Below are 21,679 nucleotides of genomic sequence, written 5' to 3' on the forward strand. Positions count from 1 at the left end.
AAGATATGACTAGGAACTATAACACCAGACACATTTTTCAGCGTACACAATAGGATGAACTACTACCTGTGAAAATTTTAAGTCATTTTTTGCCCTTTTAAGAAAAATAGAAATAGTGCCAATCTGGTCGGAAACGGACTACAGCTCCCAGCATGCTATGCTTCGCGCCTCGTTGACAACACAGAGAAACAAATGAACGCAAATGAACGCGAATGAACGCAAGTTCTTCGCATATCTTCACATTCTTGTAATCCTGTGAGTTCCACATTGTCTTGCTATTACACATATATACACGCGATCATTTTGGTTTGGTTTTAACTTCTCTAGTAGATATGATGGCTTCTGTGGTGACGAGTAACCACCTCTCTGGCTCATGTTTGGCTATGCTAATTTGGCTATGCTAATTACATGGAGTAAACACGTCACACATGCCAGTCAGTGTAGCTCTGTATTAGCTTTTTAAAGAATATTAAAATCAGTTCAGATCAGTGAAAAAACGAACATTTTACCACCTGATTCGATAAAACGGGCCAACATGCCTGTAATATGACTGCCACTACTTCTACTTCGTCGCCAGGGCCGAGATGTAATTTTTCAAAGAAAAAACCCATTCATTTGTTGCAGGGGCTTGGAACGTTGCCAGCAGGGGGCGATGAGATTACTTTCCCTCCCTATTGAGAGGATACACTTGTTTTGTAAAACTCACTTGTTTGCAGGGCTTTGAACCGGTTCAAGGAACGAAAACGAAAACCAGGAACTTTTTGTATTTTACAGGGAACAGAAACGAAACTGGAAACGTTATTATTTTTTATGTTCTGGAACGGAAACACTTATTTAAAAATAATGGTAACCGGTTAATACCGGTTAATACCATTCCTCAAACTAAAAAAAAGTAATTATTTTCCTGTGCACGTTACCATGACGGATGAGGTTCACGTCCTGTGTGACATCAGATATTCTCTGACTGAATGGAGAGAGAGCTGTGGATTACAAAGTCTCCACTCCACATCTTAAATAAGGGAAACCACTGTCATACAAAAGGGCAGAGTTTCAATTGCATCATTGTAAGAAATTGCAGAGAAGCGTGTGTAAAGCGCACAGAGAATGTTCGACGTTATTGGGCATCCATGGCTGCTTCAAATATGCACAAACTCAAAATGTCCATCATAGCACTCCCCGTGATCCAAGTCAGCGTGGAGCGTATTTTCATTATTGAGGTTTATTCTCCCCTTAGGTCGTCCCTGAATGACAAAATTCTGGAGGATATTCTTTTCATCCGCTTGAATAAACAGTTTGGAAGTAGGTGACTCATTTGCACTTCCGTCTTTCTTGGTTAATTAACGTCAGTTAGGCCTATGGGGAGTAATCAGCTGACAGGAACGAAATTAACCGTTCTGGGAACAATATTTTTTTGTTCTAACCGGTTCAGGAACGTCAATTTATTGGTGGAACTCATAACCGGAAACGTTATAATTCCGTTTCTGTTCGGAACGGAACGTTTGGAAAAAAATAACGGTTCAAAGCCCTGCTTGTTTGCCACCACACATGCTTGACACCATCTAAAGCAAATTTGTTTATCTTGGTCTCTTCAGATCACACGACATGGTTCCAGTGACCCATATCCTTGGTCTGTTCATCTCTCTTGAGACCAAGATAAACAAATTTGCTTTAGATGGTGTCAAGCATGTGTGGTGGTAAACAAGTGAGTTTTACAAAAAAGGTGTATCCTCTCAATAGCCAAGCATGGTAGTGGGACAGACATGGTTTGGGGATGCATGAATGCTGTCAACATTGGCAATCTGAAATACACCTAAAAGAAACATGCATGTCAACATGCACTGTGAGTACTGAAGCAGATAATGATATTCTCCATAGGATTGCATTCAAATCTCACATTTAAGCCAGATGCAGACTCAAAATGTAAAAGTTCAATGCAAAGAAAGGAAGAAACGCACAATGATGACCTCCCTTGTCATCCCTTTTCATTTCGATTCATTTTGAGACGATTTGAGCCAACATTGCCCCTTCTCTACCGGATTTTAATCTGGGGTGTACTCACATTAATGGCTGTATTTTGCTTTTTTCTGATTGAACAAGAAATTTAAGCGGTTAAATATGTTGTTAAAAGGTCACTAATCATTGTGTCAAAGTTACATTTCTGTAATGCTTTCCTATGAAAAGATATACTCAAAAATCTGCAAAACTGTGAGGGGTGTATTCACTTTCGTGATATACTGTACCTCCCAAAACAGCCATGGCCGTAACTACCATTGAGGACACAGAGGTCATGCCCTCTGTATTTTTTTCGGTAATGTAAAATTGATCTATGATGAAAATCGATATATATTCAGGCATGAAAACGGGTCAGGGGTGAAAAAGGTGAGAAAGGTGCCACGTGGCGCGGTGGCACGGAGTGGCGCGTGTGCTGCACCGGTGCGCGCGCATGTGTGGTGTGCAGTGGCGTTTTTGGGGGATAGTGTTGTATAAGAGTCATACTGGAGGGGTCTGGGGGCATGCTCTCCCATGGGAGAAAATTTAGCTAAAACCGTCTTTAAATGATGAATTTTGAGCATATTGTAGCGACCCAGGGACAGTGAACACAAGAACAACTGCCAACCATCTTCGTTACTTCATGATTGTCATGCTGTCGTGTCTGATGAGGGGGGGAGATAGATAGATAGATAGATAGATAGATAGATAGATAGATAGATAGATAGATAGATAGATAGATAGATAGAATGGGTTTTTGGTTCTCAGCCCTTTTAAAAAATAAATTCCCCCTTGACCTCATCATAAGCTTCCCATCACCCCATTGACCTCATCAAAACCCTGCCAATGCCCCCCTTAAAAATAAAATAGACTAATGTCCCCCAATGGCAACTAAGCACCCCCTCCTCTCAACACTATCCAATGTCCCCTCAACGCTTGCCTGGTTGTGATCTCGTTTGAACAGTTAATCATCATATTTCAGACAACTTGTAGGCCTAATACTAAAATTCTTTGTCACAGTTTGGATAAACTACTGAAATGTTATCCACACTACTCAAATTTTAGTCCATTCACCTAGTATATCTGTTTCCCTATGAAAAAATAATAGGAAAGCTCCAACTTTGACCGTGAAAAAAACAGTTTGACCGTGTTCCACTAAATATAAATCGGTAGATTTTTAATGTCATTTAGATGTAGGCTACCAAGGGATTACAAAAAACGTGGCATGATTCCTATAACAATTTGTCCCGTGTCAAACGATTGACTAAGTTAGGCTCTTTCTCCCTCTCCCTCTCTCGTGCGTGCTAAGAAGCCGCAGCAATATGATTCGAAGCATGATGTTGGATGCCTCGCGTAGCCTACATGCGCTTCTTCTCCGTAGTGCCTACTAGATACTTTCGCCATTTCGTAGCGCACAGATCCGTTAAAATAGCCGTCAGGAAAACGTGCCGTAGGCCTATCCAAGCTTTCATTAACGGAGCTCTTTTGAGAATAAATACTTTTTCACGTGGGCAAGGCAAATGCGCTTTCAAATTATTAGGAAAAACAGCTTACCCACTGTGGCTAACTACATCCACTCACTTCTCATCGAAATGCTTGCGTCTTGATCTCATAACAAGTACACGTATCATGATCTCAAATAGCTACCTCTCTGGGAAACGTGTAGACTATTTGTGACAGATCGTTTGGACATTTGCTTATAATCAGAGATGTTCTAGAACTATAAAGAAAGATATTTGATACAACTACGCCAGCCCCGCAGACCAAAGCGACCTGTTTAAACTGGGATTTCAAAGACAAGTATGAAGGGCGGGACTTAGATTGTGCTCGTTCACGTTATTGGCTGTGCCGACAGCAACAAATGCTGTGATTGGTCAAACGTCATTGTCAGTTGTCGAATCTCTCCTGAAAGATTTTCTGCGGTAGAGCGCTACTTAATGATACAGTAAGTTGGCGCTACAGTTTTCTCCTCGCTTGACCCCCCCCCCCCATTTTTTTTCTCCTCGGATCTACACGATTCACAGAAATGACACATTTTGATTTCAAAACGGCAAATTTCGCCGAAAGGTGAGGGATTTTCATGCCTGATATTATCCTCAAGGCAGTGATTAAGTACAACAAACATACAGTATGCAGTACAGCACGCAGTATTTGACCCCAGTATTTGAAAATGTCTGGTTACGGCCCTGAAAACAGCTCATTCTTGCATCAGCACTAAACCTTCTCCCACATAAATAGTCAGTAGCATAAAAATGGCAAATGGCATATATCTTTCTCAATTGCTTTGGCTCATTTGCATTCATTTAGTCATTCTGTCAAAATAAACTGAATGGTTCAGCATAACTACATGGATCCTCATCACTTGCTCATATCACTCCTAAACCAGTTTACCCGTGTGTCAAAACTAAATTCCTTCCATAGAATGTCATTTGAAAAAATGTCAAGAAATTAGCCAAATAACAAAGGAAACTGTAGTATACACATTTGTAAAATTATTTTCTACAAACTAGTAAAGTTACAATACCATCTGGTCTGTTGAACACGGTCATGAATTTACTGTTTACAGTAATGAAATTCTTATAATATTATGTCCTTGACTGTTTTGACAATTGTGTAGACTACTTTGCATATGATGACTTACAAAGTGAAATCATTGAAATCAGTGAAATTAGCCAAACCAATCGAGAAAAACTGTAAACAAAAAATATTTTACACCATAGATTGGGTATAGAATGCCTGCATGTGTTTTTGCTTTAACACATGAAATTATCCAAATCAAATATGATAACCTTTCCGTGTTCTGCTGTTTTTCGCCAAGTAGGCTAGTGTTTACAATAATGGAAGTAAATGTTTCTTGTGTGTTAGTGTCTATTCAATGAGAACCACAATGATGCCTTTAACAAATTAAAGATCATAAGAGACGGAGCTTGATAAAATGATTATAGGCTATTCATTACAATTAATTGTGGCATTAATATACATTGTACTTTTTCAATTTCTATTTCACACATTGTACGTGTACTTATTTCAATTTCCATTTTACACCACAGTTTTCCTTTAAATATTGAACCATTAACTTTTACCTCTCCATAACCTTCGCAACAATAGACAGACAGAAAAGGCAAAGTTGCGACGAGACTGGAAGAATGCAGCTAGCAGAATTGTTAGCAGTTGCCATGATGAGGATCCCAGAGCTATAAAGAGAAGTTGAAGGAATGGAAGTCTGGAGTGATGCCGGATGCAGAGCTCTCTCTTTTCACACTCTGATGTTGTGCTGACAGTTGTGGCTCCTATCTATTTTTAATCCCCTTCCTAAGCATCTCAAAGCCTTGTCACCCACCCTGCACAGCTGTCCCTTCAATAAGGATAATACCAACAGCGTCAACAAATCCTTGCCATGTTTCTCCAGCTAAAAAAAAAGTGTAACGCTGTGCCACCATGCATTCTTTTTTCCCCAAGGTGTCTTATTTTCCCAGAAAACTTTTTCTCCATGTCACACCTCCATCACCACACACACACACACACACACACACACACACACACACACACACACACACACACACACACACACACACACACACACACACACACACACACACACACACACACACACACACACACATGAAAATGCAAATCTGGAACTTTGTGCAAATACACCATGTACACTACACACGCACTCACATTCACAACTCCAATACCACCGCCTTCATTTTCGGATAAGCCTTTTTAAAAATAAAATGCGGGACTTTGTGGACTCTGTGTTCAGAGGCAAAGCCCGAACTATCTGAGAATTTGTGAGCAGCTTTAAACATCTTGCCAAAGGTTATGGTTTTCTAAGACATCCAGTTTCAGTAAAGCCAGACAATTGATGTCTTCATGACAAACCAGACCCAGCATGGAATTGAAGGGAGGAGCTGTTTGAAGAGGAGAGTGGCTTTGAGGATAAACACCCTTAAAGTCTAAAGAGAAGAGCCCCAGCCATGTGGAGGCTCAGAGGCACTGTGTGTGTGTGTGTGTGTGTGTGTGTGTGTGTGTGTGTGTGTGTGTGTGTGTGTGTGTGTGTGTGTGTGTGTGTGTGTGTGTGCGTGCGTGTGTTTGTGTGCGTGTGTGTTTGTGTGTGTGTGTGTGTGTGTGTGTGTGTGTGTGTGTGTGTGTGTGTGTGTGTGTGTGTGTGTGTGTGTGTGTGTGTGTGTAAATATCTCAGCCTCCGAATCACATACAGACATGAAATAAGTTACATTTTAAATCTAGAACCTTCATTTTGCACTAGTATAGCGTTCATTCAGCTCTAACATACCCACATTTTTAATAAAACAGCTCAAATCTCAAAATCCTGAATGCAGCGTATATGTGTCTCCAGGACACAATGGGTTAAGCACCCAGCTACTCCTGCCAAACAGCGAAGGGCCAGCAGTTGTCTTGTTAGCATGCTGGTAAAAATGTCATTTGACCAAACACGAAAAGGCTATCTTGCTGCTGAGAGTACAATTTTATTATCTACTTTTTACTCTATCTACTCAGAAATATTTATGGAGATCCTGTGAGCCCCAAAGTTCCCCTTAATTCGACTAACTCAACAAACTATGAATGTCTTTCTGCCTGCAGAATGCTGTCTTGGTTCAATTGGTCCTGCCAGTTGCACGCACGCACGCACGCACGCACGCAGGCACGCACACAGAGATGCCTTATTCACTAACCAGCTTTTAACTTCTCCAAACATTTGTTTTGTTGTCCTTGCTGAGACTTGTTTCTACCCGTAGATTTTCTACAGACATATTTCCCCACAAAAAGACAGTCATATGATGGGCACTGGGACTGTTATTTCTGACTGCCTGTGTTCTTCAGGGAGTCATCACTGTTACAAAGAACCCAATTTTTTTTCTATTTATCTGACTCTGAGAATTTGCATTATGCAAATGTCTGAGTTTTGTTTTCATTATTCATGTATCTCCTGAATACAGGTCAGACAAATATGCCAGCTGTTCACTTCGAAACAACAACAACAACCAAGAACAATCAGATAAACAAAGAGCTGAAGAGTACAAAATACTCCTCAGGGACGTCTTCTATAAGAACACTTCATTCAACAGAAAATACATTGGATGAAAAAAAAAATGTTTTCATCCTGATGCCCTCAAACACCCGCACAGCTGGACTGTCTGGAGTTTTTGGTGACTTTAAAACAACAGGAGGAGAGAGCTTGAAAGCCCTTGCAGAAAAAAACATTGGTGTAATGAAGCAGGAGCAAGGCGGTATACAGTCAGGAGAAATCAAAATGATATTATTGGAAAGGTGGGGTTATATCAAATTAATCTGACAATCAGGTGGGGTTATAATCTTCCATTCCAGGCTCCCTGAGAAAATGACGGATTTGAGAAAGCACCATGATTTCACGGCCTACAGGAGATACCCATATGCAGGCACAGTGTATGTGTCCTTTTTGTAGGACACTACACATTTCAATGAGCCGTTTTTAATGACTCTTTGATTGACAAAAAAGATAAGACAGAAAGCAAGGGTCTGAGACGTCTCACTTTTTTTTTTTAAATGTCTTAATATTTCACCAACACCCCCAGCAACAGGCGGCAGTGAAAGTTGTTGTCATGGAAGAGGTGTCTGTTGGGTAAACAACAGAAGTTTGCCACTCCCAAAGCAACCAAGGGGAGAAAAAAACAGTTCCTGACAGACCAGCTTGCAGTTGAATTATTTAGGATAAGCACCCGTAGCTGCAGCATAGGAAAACTTCAGCTAAATCAGTTCTATTGAACCTTGCACTTTTACCCTCAACAAAACTCAAAGCAGGTAATATCGGAGACCATAAGGTGGAAAAATAACCTTAGTAAGAGGCCAGCAGCAACAAAGAACCATTTGCTCTACTTCAAGGTCTGCTTCATGTTGCAGTATTTCTGCTGAATGGTGTTATGATGTGGGCTGGATGTTTCTCTTTATTCCACAGACATTGCAGGCTATTATCACAAAGTCCAAGTGAGAGAGCCTCTCTTGAACATCACAGGAGGAGGGGATGAGAGCTTTGAAGCTGAACTAAAGACTTGTGCAGGAGCTACGGGAGGGGAATGGTTCAGTACATAGAAAGGCAGAGAGATGCTGGGCCCTACTTTTGTGTGGGAGTAGAGTAGACATCGTCTGACTATGTCCTGTTCCATAGAGTTCGAGAAATTGCATTAGACAGATTTGCAATCTTCCTTTGTTAGATGGACAAAGTATTCATGTACAAAAGAAAGAACTGGGGTTACGCAATATGTCTAGACACACACACACAAAAACATACACATTTCCTACAGTATATGCATAAATACTCGCCAATAAATGGCACAATCATTCAAAAATGACAGTGTCCAATTTCCAGACACACATACCAGTAGGTCCAAATTCAGCTTAGCACTGTTTTCCTCAGCTATTCCATCACCTTATTTCTCGCAGACATAATCCCAGAGCAAGTCAAAACAATGATGAGCCATTATATTCTCTACTTCGTGACATAAGGTATCTTTTACCTGCGGAAGCCACCTGTCAAAACCATGGAGGCGTTTGGTGCAATCTGGTGAAGAGTGTCCTCAACAATGCGTCCCACTGCCTCTGCCTCAGACTTGGAGATTCCTCTCGAGATATCAGCATAATAAAGAAAACCTGCAAACACATATAGAACCAGTTACAAACATATACTGATGGCATTAAATAGGCTATTATACAATAGATAGATCCGGACGAATTATTTAACCATTTCTGATGAGACACGTTTGTGTCACTAGGAGTGAGGGTATCCCCCAACACACTATGAATGACTCTTCACATCTAATCATCACTCAGCAGCCAAAGATACAGTGTAACAGCATAAATAAGAACATATTTTAGGCTTTAGGTTTCAGCTTTATCGGCAGAGTAAAGAAAACTTGCAAAAAGATACAGGAAAAAGTTCTTGCATGGATGACATGAACTACACTGTAGTTTAGAACATAGATTGACAAAAAAAACTTTTTGGAACATCTAATTCAAATGGCTTTTTCCATCTGGGAGATGTGACAAGATGCCAAGAGGGCTGCACTTATAGATAGAATCCAACAGATTACCTGTTCAAAGTTTTGAAGCTGCATTTTTCAGGGGTAGCATTAGGCATTAGTCATATTCACTTTATAGGCATTTCACATTGGCTACAGTGAAAAAAAATGATCTGACTTCTGCTGAAGATCTAGCTGACCTAAGTCAAGCTCACACAGTAGTCCAGGACCAGCCCTGTAGACCCGTTCGCAATTTGGAGTTGAGGGCGTTTCTCACTGGAATTGAGTTAGTGGGTTCCTAGACATTAAAAATCACGGAGGTGCTCGTCCACCATAGTGCCAGATTTTTCACAATATGGCCGCCAAATATGGCCGCCATTGCCTATGTCTTTTTTTATTTTTAAACTGTTTATACCCATGTCATACATCAATTCTGACCCATTTTTGAGAGGAATTCATTTCTGACAAATACATGAGGAGAATGTGTGATTGTGACCTTAAAAGGTCATTGCCAAGGTCAAATTTGCTATTCTGAAGAATGTCAATAGACTTTCATTGTAAAAATGAGAAACAAATTCTCAATTATGGCATGAGGAGTTATTTGCTGATATTGCTATGATTATTTTGTGTCAGTATAGTGTCAGTATAGTCCATTAAAGGTCAAGGTCAATGTCAAGGTCAAGGTCATGTTCAAGGTCTTTTTCCTATTCTGAGGAACTCAGCCATGTGCTTACCTATTAGGTCATTATTAAGAATAGGGAACAGCCACTATAAATGTAAATCTAACATTTCCACATAGCCAGAGGACAGCACATCACATGCACAGCAACAGTCAACACATAAAGTAGAAGAGGAGAAGTGGGTCAGAGATCACAAGAGTACATAACTTCGCCTCTGTCAAATGCTTTTGCATAACATTCAGAGTGGAATAAAGCAAACACCATTGCATATGATGCTTCCCACAGCAAGAGCCTTCACATCAAGAACCTTCTCACAACTTTCCACAGGATCGGTTCATGTTCAACCTACCAGACAATCAGATCTGACCATAGTCTACCTGCTAGCTATGCCGTGGGATGCTCGAAAAATGGACAGAAATCCATACCTAGCACTTTTACAAGGGAAAATTATACAATGGGTTTGGACAACTCTGATTATGCTGACAAATCATCACTTTCTGATACCAAGGGTTCACACTATGCAGCCTTATTACTGTTTCAAGATGCCTCAGTGAACAGACACCTTCAAAAGTCTCCGGTGTCGGACACAGAATTGAGCCAGGCTGATGATATATTGCAGAAGAAGTTGCCATACCAAGAGGTACCTGATCATGCAAAGCCAGTGGTTCAACCTGTCCTACCACCAGACATGCTGCTGCATCCTGAAAACAAGTAAGCAACATTACTGCATGTTGCAACTGCAAAAGGTTTATCAGGAAATTCTTGATCAGCCTGATTCGCTGTGGTGTGACAGGAGGAGACCCTTTGATACGGACTGCTGTACACATACTTGTCTCATCTGCTGTGGTGCCAATGACATGTGTTGGCTTCCTTCCTATAATACCAAGACCCATTACTGAGTGTGTCACTGTCAGACACTGCCTATCCAACATCCAGTGTTTGCAGACAGATGAACCAGGCATCAATGGCAATTTGGTGTGACGAAACCTGTATGAGACCGAGCACTTCAAGGATCTCTTCCACTGTATTGGCCCTTTCCATTGGACCCGTGTTATCCTCATTTATCAGGGGAAATTGCTTTGAGGTTCTGACCTGGATGATGCATTGATGGAGTGTGAAGTCTTTTAACCTGCCATGTTAGAGTTGTTGTTAAATGGCAGTCGGTAACACTTTACAATAATGGTACATTAATTGTAATGGAATAATGTTGGAAGTAATGTATGATTCATGGTGAATTAACACATAATTTATGTATGCAGTGATGTTTAATCTATTATTAGTCAATGAGGAGTCACTATTGTAGTCATGATGACTCACCATTAAGTAATTGTGGTACAACCAAGGGTAATTAATGGTGTGAATTACAAGTGTTAATATATCATATATTAACACTGCTGATAAAAATCCTGATATATTGATCCAATCATACATGAATCCAACCTTAATTAATGATGCCACTAAAAGAATGCAGACAGTGAGAAACAAGACACAGTAAGTTATATTAAAATGGGAGCAAGTAAAAAATGTGAAGTGATTCCCTGTGTTAACTGCCTCAGGGGCCAGGGGGTGTAGCGAGTGGGACCGAGAGAGTAGGCCTGGAGAGGTTGCTTCTAGGCCACAGCCTGCAGGTGATGAAACAAAGTTGCATGCCCCCCTCCCAGTTTCGAATGCCACAGAACCATCACTGCCACTCTTCCTGACACAATGCCGTCACATAGCCTCCATGGAGTTGCCATAAGGTCTGATTGAGATATGACTGGATCTATATGGCAGGATTATTATCCACAGTGGTGATGCTGACATTACTTACAACATTATTCCATTATTACTCATGCATCATTAATTAAGGCTGGATTCATGTATGATTGGATCGATATATCAGGATTTTCATCAGCAGTGTTAATATATGATGTATTAACACTTGTAATTCACACCATTAATTAACCTTGGTTGTACCACAATTACTTAATGGTGAGTCATCATGACTACAATAGTGACTACTCATTGACTAATAATAGATTAAACATCACTGCATACATAAATTATGTGTTAATTCACCATAAATCATACATTACTTCCAACATTATTCCATTACAATTAATGTACCATTATTGTAAAGTGTTACCATGGCAGTCATTATGTCTGAGCTCTCACTGGTATGCTGATTGTGGAGGATGTGATCAGGACTCTCCATTGGGAGGTATTCTGGCCTCACAAGGACAAAGCAGACTATCCAGTGCTTGCACAGGTGCAGGCATGGCACACTTCACTGGCTTCAAATCACGTTGCCCAAAAGAGTCGGAGGCCTTGAGTTTGAGGCCTTGATTGAGCAAGTGGAGAGCCTGAATCAAGACTTTCTGGATTTTGTGAAAGAATGTGAAGTGAAGTCAGAGCTCTGCCAATTCTTTGGAGTTTGGCTGGATTTGGCGGCCATCATTAATAATGCTGTTGTTGAAAAGAAAACTATATGTTGCTACCATAGACGATTCCATGCCAGTCTTCGCAGAATATGACTGCATTAAGTTATGGATCATGGTATCTTGAACAAATCAAGGTTCTAGTGTTTACACATTCTGAGCTGTACCGTTGCTTTTCTGTAGGTCAGTGGGTTGTGCAGGATCGCCATGGCTGGTTCTGTGCTGTGGGAGGTGACATAAAGGTTGAGCAGACCATTCAGAGAGTATGCAAGGATCCTGGAGGACACTGTGCATTAGGAGCCACACACAATGTTAATGTTGTAGCAGAGTTTTGAGCTCTTTCTTTGATCACTGATGTCCTCAAAGTTCTCATCAACAACGCCACTTTGAAGCGGACAGAATAATCTGCTTCAGTTGTTAACAGGAGTGTCGCACGTCGCCTACGCAACTGTTTCCAAAATGGCAAGCTTGTCTACAGCTCATTCAGGCAGGATAGGTTAGTTAACAAGAACAAAACATTAGTGGAACTGGTTCAGAAAGGAATCTTCCACAGTTAAAAGATCAACCAAAGAAGACACCAGCAATCATCATAAAGGAGCAGAAGTTGGTCTCATCCAAAGACATAGCTGAGGCACATAGGAGCATGGACATTGCTAAGGAACGGGGCATGAGTATTCAGCAGATACTTTCTCATGATGTCCTTTCAGCATCACCCCTGTTTGATGGTTACCTTCCATTGGTTGTTAACATGTCAAAGCTTGTCAGTGAAATTGAGCCTCACCTTGATCTCACCCAATGGAGCGCTGAGTCTACTTATTGCACTCATGTTCTGGTAGACTTCATGTCAAAAATCCATCACATTCCTCTGGCAGAATTTCCTTATTTAGGCGCTGTCATCAATACCATCATTAACTCTGCAGCATCCTTCTGCCGACATCCAGAGCACATCTTTGGCTCTTACATTGAGATGTGATTGAAGGAAGGCGGATGCATGCAGAATACCAACTCAACAACCATTGACATCATTGGCATGAATGGACAAACATCCATTCCTCACCAACTTGATAAGTTCCGGGCCTCTGCGGAGAACAAGCGAAATCTCCAGTTGTTAGTTCTAGACATGATTTATCAAACCAGAGGCAATACTACTATCATTGTCAGCCCTGTTTTTGGTGGTGATTAAGTGCTACCAGCACAGTCAGTTGATGGTGAAGAGAGCTCTTGAACTGCATAGAGGAGCCTGATGCCAGGTTGTTGGTGCATGTTGAGTGGGCTCTTCGTGTGAAGCAGTGCAGAAAAGTTGATATTGTTTCAAATGATACAGACACATTTGCATTGATTCTTAACTACAGCCCATATTTCCAAGAACTCGGTATGAAGGAGATTTGCTTGCAGTATGGCACAGATGAGATGCGGAGAATGCTTCCCCTCCATCAATTAGTCTCATCTTGAAGCGTCACTGACGAAAACTGTGATCAAAGAACATATCCTGTCAAGAGACGATTGCATGAGTAGGGGGTTTGCATGAGGTTGGGACTAAAGATGCAGCCATGGTTTCTGACCAAGTCCAATACTTGGTTAACTTTGGAGAGGCCGAAATATTGACTGAGCGAGATGCAACATTGGCTTGGTGTGTCTGGGCTGGGGCCAGGTCAACCACAACAGCTGTAACATTTGATGATCACAGAGTAGAAATGTACAGCAGTGGTGCTGGAATCAATGCATTTCCTCCCATCAGTAGTGCTATAAGAGGGCACATTCAGAGAGAGGCATTTCAAGTTCATAGAGTCTGCAACTTACTTGCGAGAACCAAGTACTCCAAAAACAAGGCATGAGCCTAAGTAACGTGGGTGGCAGGAGCACACACCTGGCATACTCCTTCCATTAAAATGCCTGAAGCCGTTATCACATGGTGTGCTTCAATTATGTAAATGTACAGGACGGTGTGAAAATCGCAAATGTGACAGTCATGCTGCTGGAGTTTCACGCACTATATTTTGCCATGGAAAAATGATTTTGATTAAAAAATGATAATTGTCATTATAAAACCACATCCCACTAAATTGCATGCATACACAAATTCAGTGAAAAAACAGAAAATACTGTGTGTATTATGTGTAATGTTCCACCTTGGTTAATTCATTGTGATTTGAGCTTAATTTAAGCCTAGGCCTTTCTCATCACATGTATTCATTCATTGTTTATGCTACAGTATGATGGTCCCTAAAGTGTTGAAAAATATGAAATGTTAGATTTACATTTATAGTGGCTGTTCCTTATTCTTAATAATGACCTAATGGGCAAGCACATGGCCGAGTTCTTCAGAATAGGGAAAAGACCTTGAACATGACATTGACCTTGACCTTTTAAGGACTATACTGGCACTATACTGACACAAAATAATCATAGCAATATCAGCAAATAACTCCTCATGCCATAATTGAGAATTTGTTTCTCATTTTTACAATGGAAGTCTATGAACATTCTTCAGAATAGCAAATTTGACCTTGGCAATGACCTTTTAAGGTCACAATCACACATTCTCCTCATGTATTTGTCAGAAATGAATTCCTCTCAAAATATTGGTCAGAATTGATGTATGACATGTGTATAAACAGTTTAAAAGTAAAAAAGACATAGGCAATGGCGGCCATATTTGGCGGCCATATTGTGAAAAATCTGGCACTATGGGGGACGAGCACCTCCGTGATTTTTAATGTCTAGGAACCCACTAAGTCAATTCCAGTGAGAAACGCCCTCAACTCAAAATTGCGAACGGGTCTACAGGGCTGGTCCAGGACTACAGGCAATAGGCTAACTGTATAATGTGTCACACTAAACAAATTGACTTCACCACCTTTGCTGTGTGACTAAATTCTGCTTGTTGCACATTTTTTTTTAAGTATTGTTTCTCACTTTCTATGTAGCCTACGCTTATCCAAAGTTATTTGACTTTGTACACCAGACAATACCATGTCAAAAATAAATATCATCAATAAATGGCAAAATGGATTAATTAGTTACAATCATCTAGTTCCACATATTCCAAATTATTTTACTTATCCAGTTCAGCCAGGCAATTGGCTGGCTGAATGATCACCTTGTTGAATTGCACAGGTAAAAGAAGGTAGTTTGGAATATGTGGCACTGGATTGTAAATTAATCATTTTTGCCCATCGCTGCCAATTATAAGATGACACGCTAATTTTTTTAGAAAACACTTAATATGTGTAACTGTGGAATGGTAATAATCATCACAAGTCCTTCAATGGTGCCTCTGCAAGCTCACATTTGTAACTACTGACAGCTCAACTAATGCTACCAGAGTCCAATATAATAATTTCTCCCCCTCTTAACATTCAGTGTTAAGTTCAGACCCTTTTTGATGAAGACAAAATTATTAATTATAGTTTCGAAAGTAAGTCTCGCTCAGTTAAGGCCGGAAAAGGCGATACAGCAATTGTTGTATATGTGCTTGCCTCAAACCACCTTTCCAAATCTATTCGAGTTCATTATCCTCAGCGCTATCTCCTAAGGACACACTGGAACTTCCACTTTCCACAACTCTCACTACTACATTCTTCCCTTCAAACCTTCAGAAATGAATGCAGTGCAGTACTGAGAGAATGAGTTTGCTCCTCTCCCTCTTCCATCTGAGTATAAATCTTTTTGCCTTTTACATAAGTGCCTGGCTGCCAATTTCTTCCTTCCTCACTTGGCGCATATTCTTACTTGCTTGCTGAACTCTCAGTACACACAATACATTGTGTGTGTATTAACTGCACCTGTCTCAGTGTGCTCTCTCCATCTCGGCAGTTTATCAGCACAGAGTGAAGCCAATCAGTGCAGGGCATCTCATTCTGAGATTCTGATGGGGAAGAAAGCAGCAAGGAGGCCCTTTTTCAGGAACTTGAGAAGAAACGAACTCCACTCCACTCAGTCAGTGTGTATGAGACACAGGGCTGGACTGGCAATCTGGCAAACCGGGCAAAATCCAGGTGGGCCGACGCCCCTAGAGGGCCAGTGATGTCGTTTAAAAAAATATATTATTATTAATGTTTTTTTTTAAATGTGACCGGCGGCCCACAATTTCCTGCAGACGGCCCTCGGCCCTCCTCCAATGACATCAGCCCACACATAAAGGGGGTAGAGGGAGGGGGTGTCCCGTTGGTGCATCTGAGTCGGACTTAACTATTCATTGCGGCCCCACCCCTACCCTGCATTACGTGCGCAAATTTGAGACACAAGCAATGGAGAGACTAAAACTAAAAGGTGGTGTGGAAAAGCTTGCGGAAAAGGGATAAAAAAAAACTTGCAGCAGAGGCAAGATAATGTGTTCACGCATGTAGTGTTGTAGCAGCAGGAGAGGGACAACAACTTCTGCATGTCGGAAGTGAAGGAGCACGCTAGGAGACAGCAGGTGAAAGCGGCAGTAGCCTCTACGAGCCCTGACAGGTATGAGTCACTTCAAGGGGTGCATCCCAATATGTGTCCTTGCCTCCTCCACTTGTGCTTGTCTCCTCGTCCCTCCTCCTGGCCCCTCCTCCGTGGAGAAAACGATAAAGTTTCCCAGCTGTCAGCCTCGCCACAACAACTTTTGAGGGACTGTTTTTCATTCACCATCCCAATTGCAAATGAGAAAAAGACTTTACAATTGAGCTTTTGCAAGATATTGAAATATAATGCTGTTGTCAGTGATGTCATCATGACGAGAAGCAAGTGGAGGAGGCAAGTGGAGGAGGCAAGGTCACATATTGGGATGCACCCAAGATCTGTTCTTTCAAATTTTAGGATACTCCATGCCTCTCCCCAACTCTCACTTCAGCATTAAACATTAAATATTAAATAGGCCATTAATTTCCACCATCATAAGTGTGCTTGAGTGCTTTGAACTGGTCGCACGACTTGCGGACATAGGCTATTGAGAAGACAAACATTCCATAGGAATACACCAAACCACTGACGTGAATAATATTAACAATATAGTAGCCACGGCAGTGTGCCAAATGTATAGCATTAAATGGAACACAAGTGGTGTTGTTCTAAAGCATTCCGTGCACCAAATGCGTTTCGAAGACTGTCAAACTCGTGCCTACTCTCACTAAATATTCAGCGATCGTTTGCGTAAACATATTTACCACGCAGAGAAAATGTCCATATGTCGTGTAGCCGTAACGGTTGTCGCGTCTTGCATGCGGAAAAGGTTTGGCAAACGGATTTTTTTTTTTTTAATTCTTGGAGCACAATCAAACCATATTCTGTAGGTAAAGACCTAGCATCTCTCTCTCTCTCTCTCTCTCTCTCTCTCTCTCTCTCTCTCTCTCTCTCTCTCTCTCTCTCTCTCTCTCTCTCTCTCTCTCTCTATCAGCTGTTATTTTATCCAGGACAATTAGAAATGATAAATGATTAAAGAATTTCTTTTGAATAAGCTTTTGATACACTTTTATCTGTAGACTATTTTATATGTAGCCTACCACTTTCAGCACTGCTCATTTTGAAACTTCAGTAGGCCTATGTTAATGTTTTCTTAACATATTTGACACACTAAAACATTCTGGGGATAGGCAGTTCATGATTTTCTTTCATCATTCAAGCTATTAAAGTAGCTTCCTTATGCAATGAGAGATGCATTTTGATAACAGGAAATTTACCCCTCTTCTAATGCACCTGTTTGAAGAAACCCTCAATTTAACATTAATCTAGGTCAATTTATGAGTAGGCTATACACTGAATACTATATTAATTTGAATATTTTGCAAGTGCTGCATACATTGTGATAAATAATCTATCTCCCTCTTCTCATCTAGTCAAACCAGGCCAGGATGAGGTTGAGTTAGAGAGAGAAGTAGAGTAGGCCTAGATTACTTTTGCTGTGAGTGTAGTCATCTATTGCATTTCTAAACCACTGCCCAAACTAAGATTCATTTTAAATAAATAGTTGATATAGTCAGCGCACATTTCCTGGTGTTTTCTGGTACCTGAAAGAGAGATTCATGCATGAATATTGTGCCTTTTCGCATAGGCCGCTTGGTCAATAAGTAGTCGGATGTGCTCCGCTGATTATGAGGGGCCTGTCTGGGCCAAAAATGCCCGGGCCATTTTGATCTCCCAGTCCAGGCCTGATGAGACATTTCATATTCTTCTATGCTGGGGAGTTAATATTGAAGCTGCCTACTGTGAAGCTTCCTACAGTGGCTCCACTGCTGTCAGGCAGAAGTGAAAACTACCGGTTGGTCTTATCTTGAGGTTTTCTTTTCATTACTGAGAACTAAAACAGCCTCTGGAAGTCCACATGAGGGTACGGCTCACTGGATCTCTGCTTACTGTGGAGCACCATCTCTACTGTCACCAAAGTCTCAAAATTAAGTGCTCATCAGCTGACACATTCGGAGTAGGCAGGCAGTGGACACACACACACACACACACACACACACACACACACACACACACACACACACACACACACACACACACACACACACACACACACACACACACACACACACACACACACACACACACACACACACACACACACACACACACACACACACACACACACACACACACACACAGTCCACCCATTGAAAATGGAATATATTACCCTGGCATATAGACAGTGTGTTTGAGGTTGGAGCCAGTGCATTGCACAGTAGAATAGAGTTCCTCAAGGATGTCTGTGTACAATGTGATACAATTTGTGGCTATGCAGCTAGACAAGTTATATTTGCTTTGCATAACTTTCATAACAGTGTTTCTTTGGCAAAGCCTTATGATATACCGAATGATGTGCTGCAAATGTAATTCACCTTTAAGTTAACCTTTCATTGCAGGCAACATATATGAATCAAAACTGAATTATTGAAACAAGTCAGTGCATCAATGAAACTAATGTAAGAAGCAGAGGAAATGCCATCCCATCGATGAAACTCAGATATGAAACAGAGAGACCGACATGATGCATGGTCTTCATATATGGGTGACCTTTTGATGTGTCTGATAGATGAGTGAATGTTCGCATTTCATTCTGACACGGAAAAATCATATCTTCCCGTTAGATGGGGAAGATGCTCTCTCGTGTTTCCGACGGTACTCTCATGGGAGTCGTTTGATAGCAGAAAAGCCACATATGGCTGTGCATGCTGTGTGTGTGCCTGTGCGCAGGGAAGCCGATGGGGGTAGGACAAAGGGGTCTGGTGTCCCGAGCCCAAGAGAGGGGGCCCAGAATTGGGTCCTCATAACATTGTATGTACTGTATTGATTGGGGGGGCTTTCAGATAATTTCGTCCCGGGCCTGGCAGAAGCTGTCAGCGGCCCTGCATGCCGTGTGTGTGTGTGTGCGCGTGCGTGTGTGTGTGTGTGTGTGTGTGTGTGTGTGTGTGTGTGTGTGTGTGTGTGTGTGTGTGTGTGTGTGTGTGTGTGTGTGTGTGTGTGCGCGTGCGTGTGTGTGTATGCCTGCGTGCGTCTGTGCATGCCGTGCATGTGTCTGGGCGTGCGCCTGTGCCTGCCGTGTGTGCCGAGTGCGTCCGAGCGTGTTAATAATCTGAAGGACACAGACGCTGTCTGTTGTGTTTGAAATGAAACTCTGTCCCAAAGGAAGGCGTACATGAGGCTATGCAGATGGGAAGAGGACAAACATCACAGAACCCATCCATTTCAACAACATGTGGTCAGACAGAGAGAGAGAGAGAGGGAGAGAGAAAGACAGATAGAAAGAGAGAGAGACAGAGAGAGAGAGGGAGAGAGAGAGAGAGAGAGAGAGAGAGAGTGTGTGCATGCGTGCGTGCGTGCGTGCATGCATACATGGGTTGGTGTGTGCATATGCCTATTCTTACCTGCTTGCTGCATTCTGTTGAGATGAACATGTGGGTGGCTGGCTATCTCCTCAAGGGACCGCAGTCCTCTCAGGAACCACTTCTCTGCTGTCTTGGGGCCCACGCCAAAAACACTCGTGAACAGCTGAGCCAGGCAGGAATGGAACACACATTTAGTAACAGCACACACGCGTGCGCGTGCACGCACACGCGCACGCACGCACACACACACACACATACAGCCTTGTGCAGTACAGTTGCTAATAGAAACACAATACCTTTCACACTGAATTACTTACAGTGCAGTAGAAAGCACACTTCAACCCTCCTGTGTGGACCTAGAGTATCCAGAGTGGTCCATATATGCAACAGAGAAGCTAACTAGACCTGACATCCGGAGTCCCACTAAAAGCTGACCAAGCTGACCACCAATTCACCCCCACTAGCCTTAGCAGAGAACATTTCAACAGCCCCCATATTGACTCTGTGACTCTGCTTCAAACAAGAACTGACCCCCAACTGACACCATCCACCACACACACACACAGACACACAGAAGCACTTTTGTGAGGTCGTCATATTGACTTTAAAATGGAAGGACAGCATCGTTCCACCGTCAAGGTGGACAGCACAGTGAAGTTGAACCCTGTCCCCAATTATATCTCGTCAAGAAATTGTCATGAAATTGCAGAATAGTGCAATGCCAGTTCTGCCATGCCGAGTTTTTATTGGCTACGACTCTTAACTCGTGCAATGCCTTCTAGGCCACAGGAAAAAAAAGAGTCCCATCCATGGTAGTAATAAGCAAAACATCCCTAACACTAACTGGTCAGTGAAGTTATGCACTTTTTCTTTCTTCTTTTTTTGATTTTTATCAAACATCAAACCAACTAGGGGAAAAAAACGCCAAAAAACTGTGCCTTGACCAAAACAATTCCTAACTGGTCCCTATAACTTTGTTGTTTTGCCTTGTTGTAGTTTTAGCCATGTTAGCATTTAATTAGCTTAACCTTCCTAACCCTAACCCATAATGATTCTTAATCCCAACCGCTCAGTGTAAAGATTGTTTTATTTACGTGTACATAAGTGTTGCAGATTTGTGAATAACAACAGAGTAACCACCAAGGCAAAGTTGTCAAAACAATTTGCCGTAAAGTATAATGTTATTACTAACAACTCGGTGTGTGACATGGTAGCAGCATCAAAACGTCCTGGGTCCTAGTCATGGCAGAACTGCATTACAGAAAAAAAGACGCATAGTGCCGTACTTTGTACATCAAGTGCCCAGTACACTGTATTGTACACCGTACACTGTACAAATAATGATTCTGCTTACCTTCATTGTTTGAAATTTCTCGTCACTGAGTATGCCTTGCACTTTGGAGCTTCTGCCACACTCAAAGATTTCCTGTCGGAGAAAGAAGAGAAGAAAACTGATTTTTATTTCTTTGTCTGTTTGTTTGCTTCCTTGTTTATGTGTATTTCCCTGTGGCTTTTGGGGCTATTAAGCATCACGAGGGAGAAGGGGAGGGGGGCGTGTGTGTGTGTGTGTGTGTGTTATTTTTTGTGTCAGCCATTATGCTTTATGGTTTGGAATAGTAAACTCAGATGAAGCCTGACTGAGTACATTAATGAGGAAGCAGTCATTATTGTATTTTTGTATAGGCCACAAAATCCCCCCCTAGACACACGCGCACACACGCCCACACGCACACACACATGCGCGTGCGCACACAGACACGAATGTACGCATACGTAAGCAT

At 41.7% G+C, this 21,679-nt stretch overlaps 1 protein-coding gene across 1 annotated transcript in view; it reads right to left on the reverse strand.

The window, feature by feature from the left end:
* The window catches only part of LOC134441413 (DNA nucleotidylexotransferase-like), a 137,247-nt gene that overhangs the window by 74,395 nt on the left and 41,173 nt on the right, over window positions 1-21,679 (reverse strand). The window contains exons 5-7 of the mRNA XM_063191708.1: window positions 21,253-21,324; window positions 19,938-20,061; window positions 8,505-8,637 (exon numbers count right to left, since the gene is read on the reverse strand). Of these exons, the coding sequence (XP_063047778.1) occupies window positions 8,505-8,637; window positions 19,938-20,061; window positions 21,253-21,324 (329 nt within the window). The remainder of the gene's footprint in view (window positions 1-8,504; window positions 8,638-19,937; window positions 20,062-21,252; window positions 21,325-21,679) is intronic.

Source organism: Engraulis encrasicolus, chromosome 24 (genome assembly GCF_034702125.1).
Source record: "Engraulis encrasicolus isolate BLACKSEA-1 chromosome 24, IST_EnEncr_1.0, whole genome shotgun sequence".
In the NCBI taxonomy this organism is placed as follows: domain Eukaryota; kingdom Metazoa; phylum Chordata; class Actinopteri; order Clupeiformes; family Engraulidae; genus Engraulis; species Engraulis encrasicolus.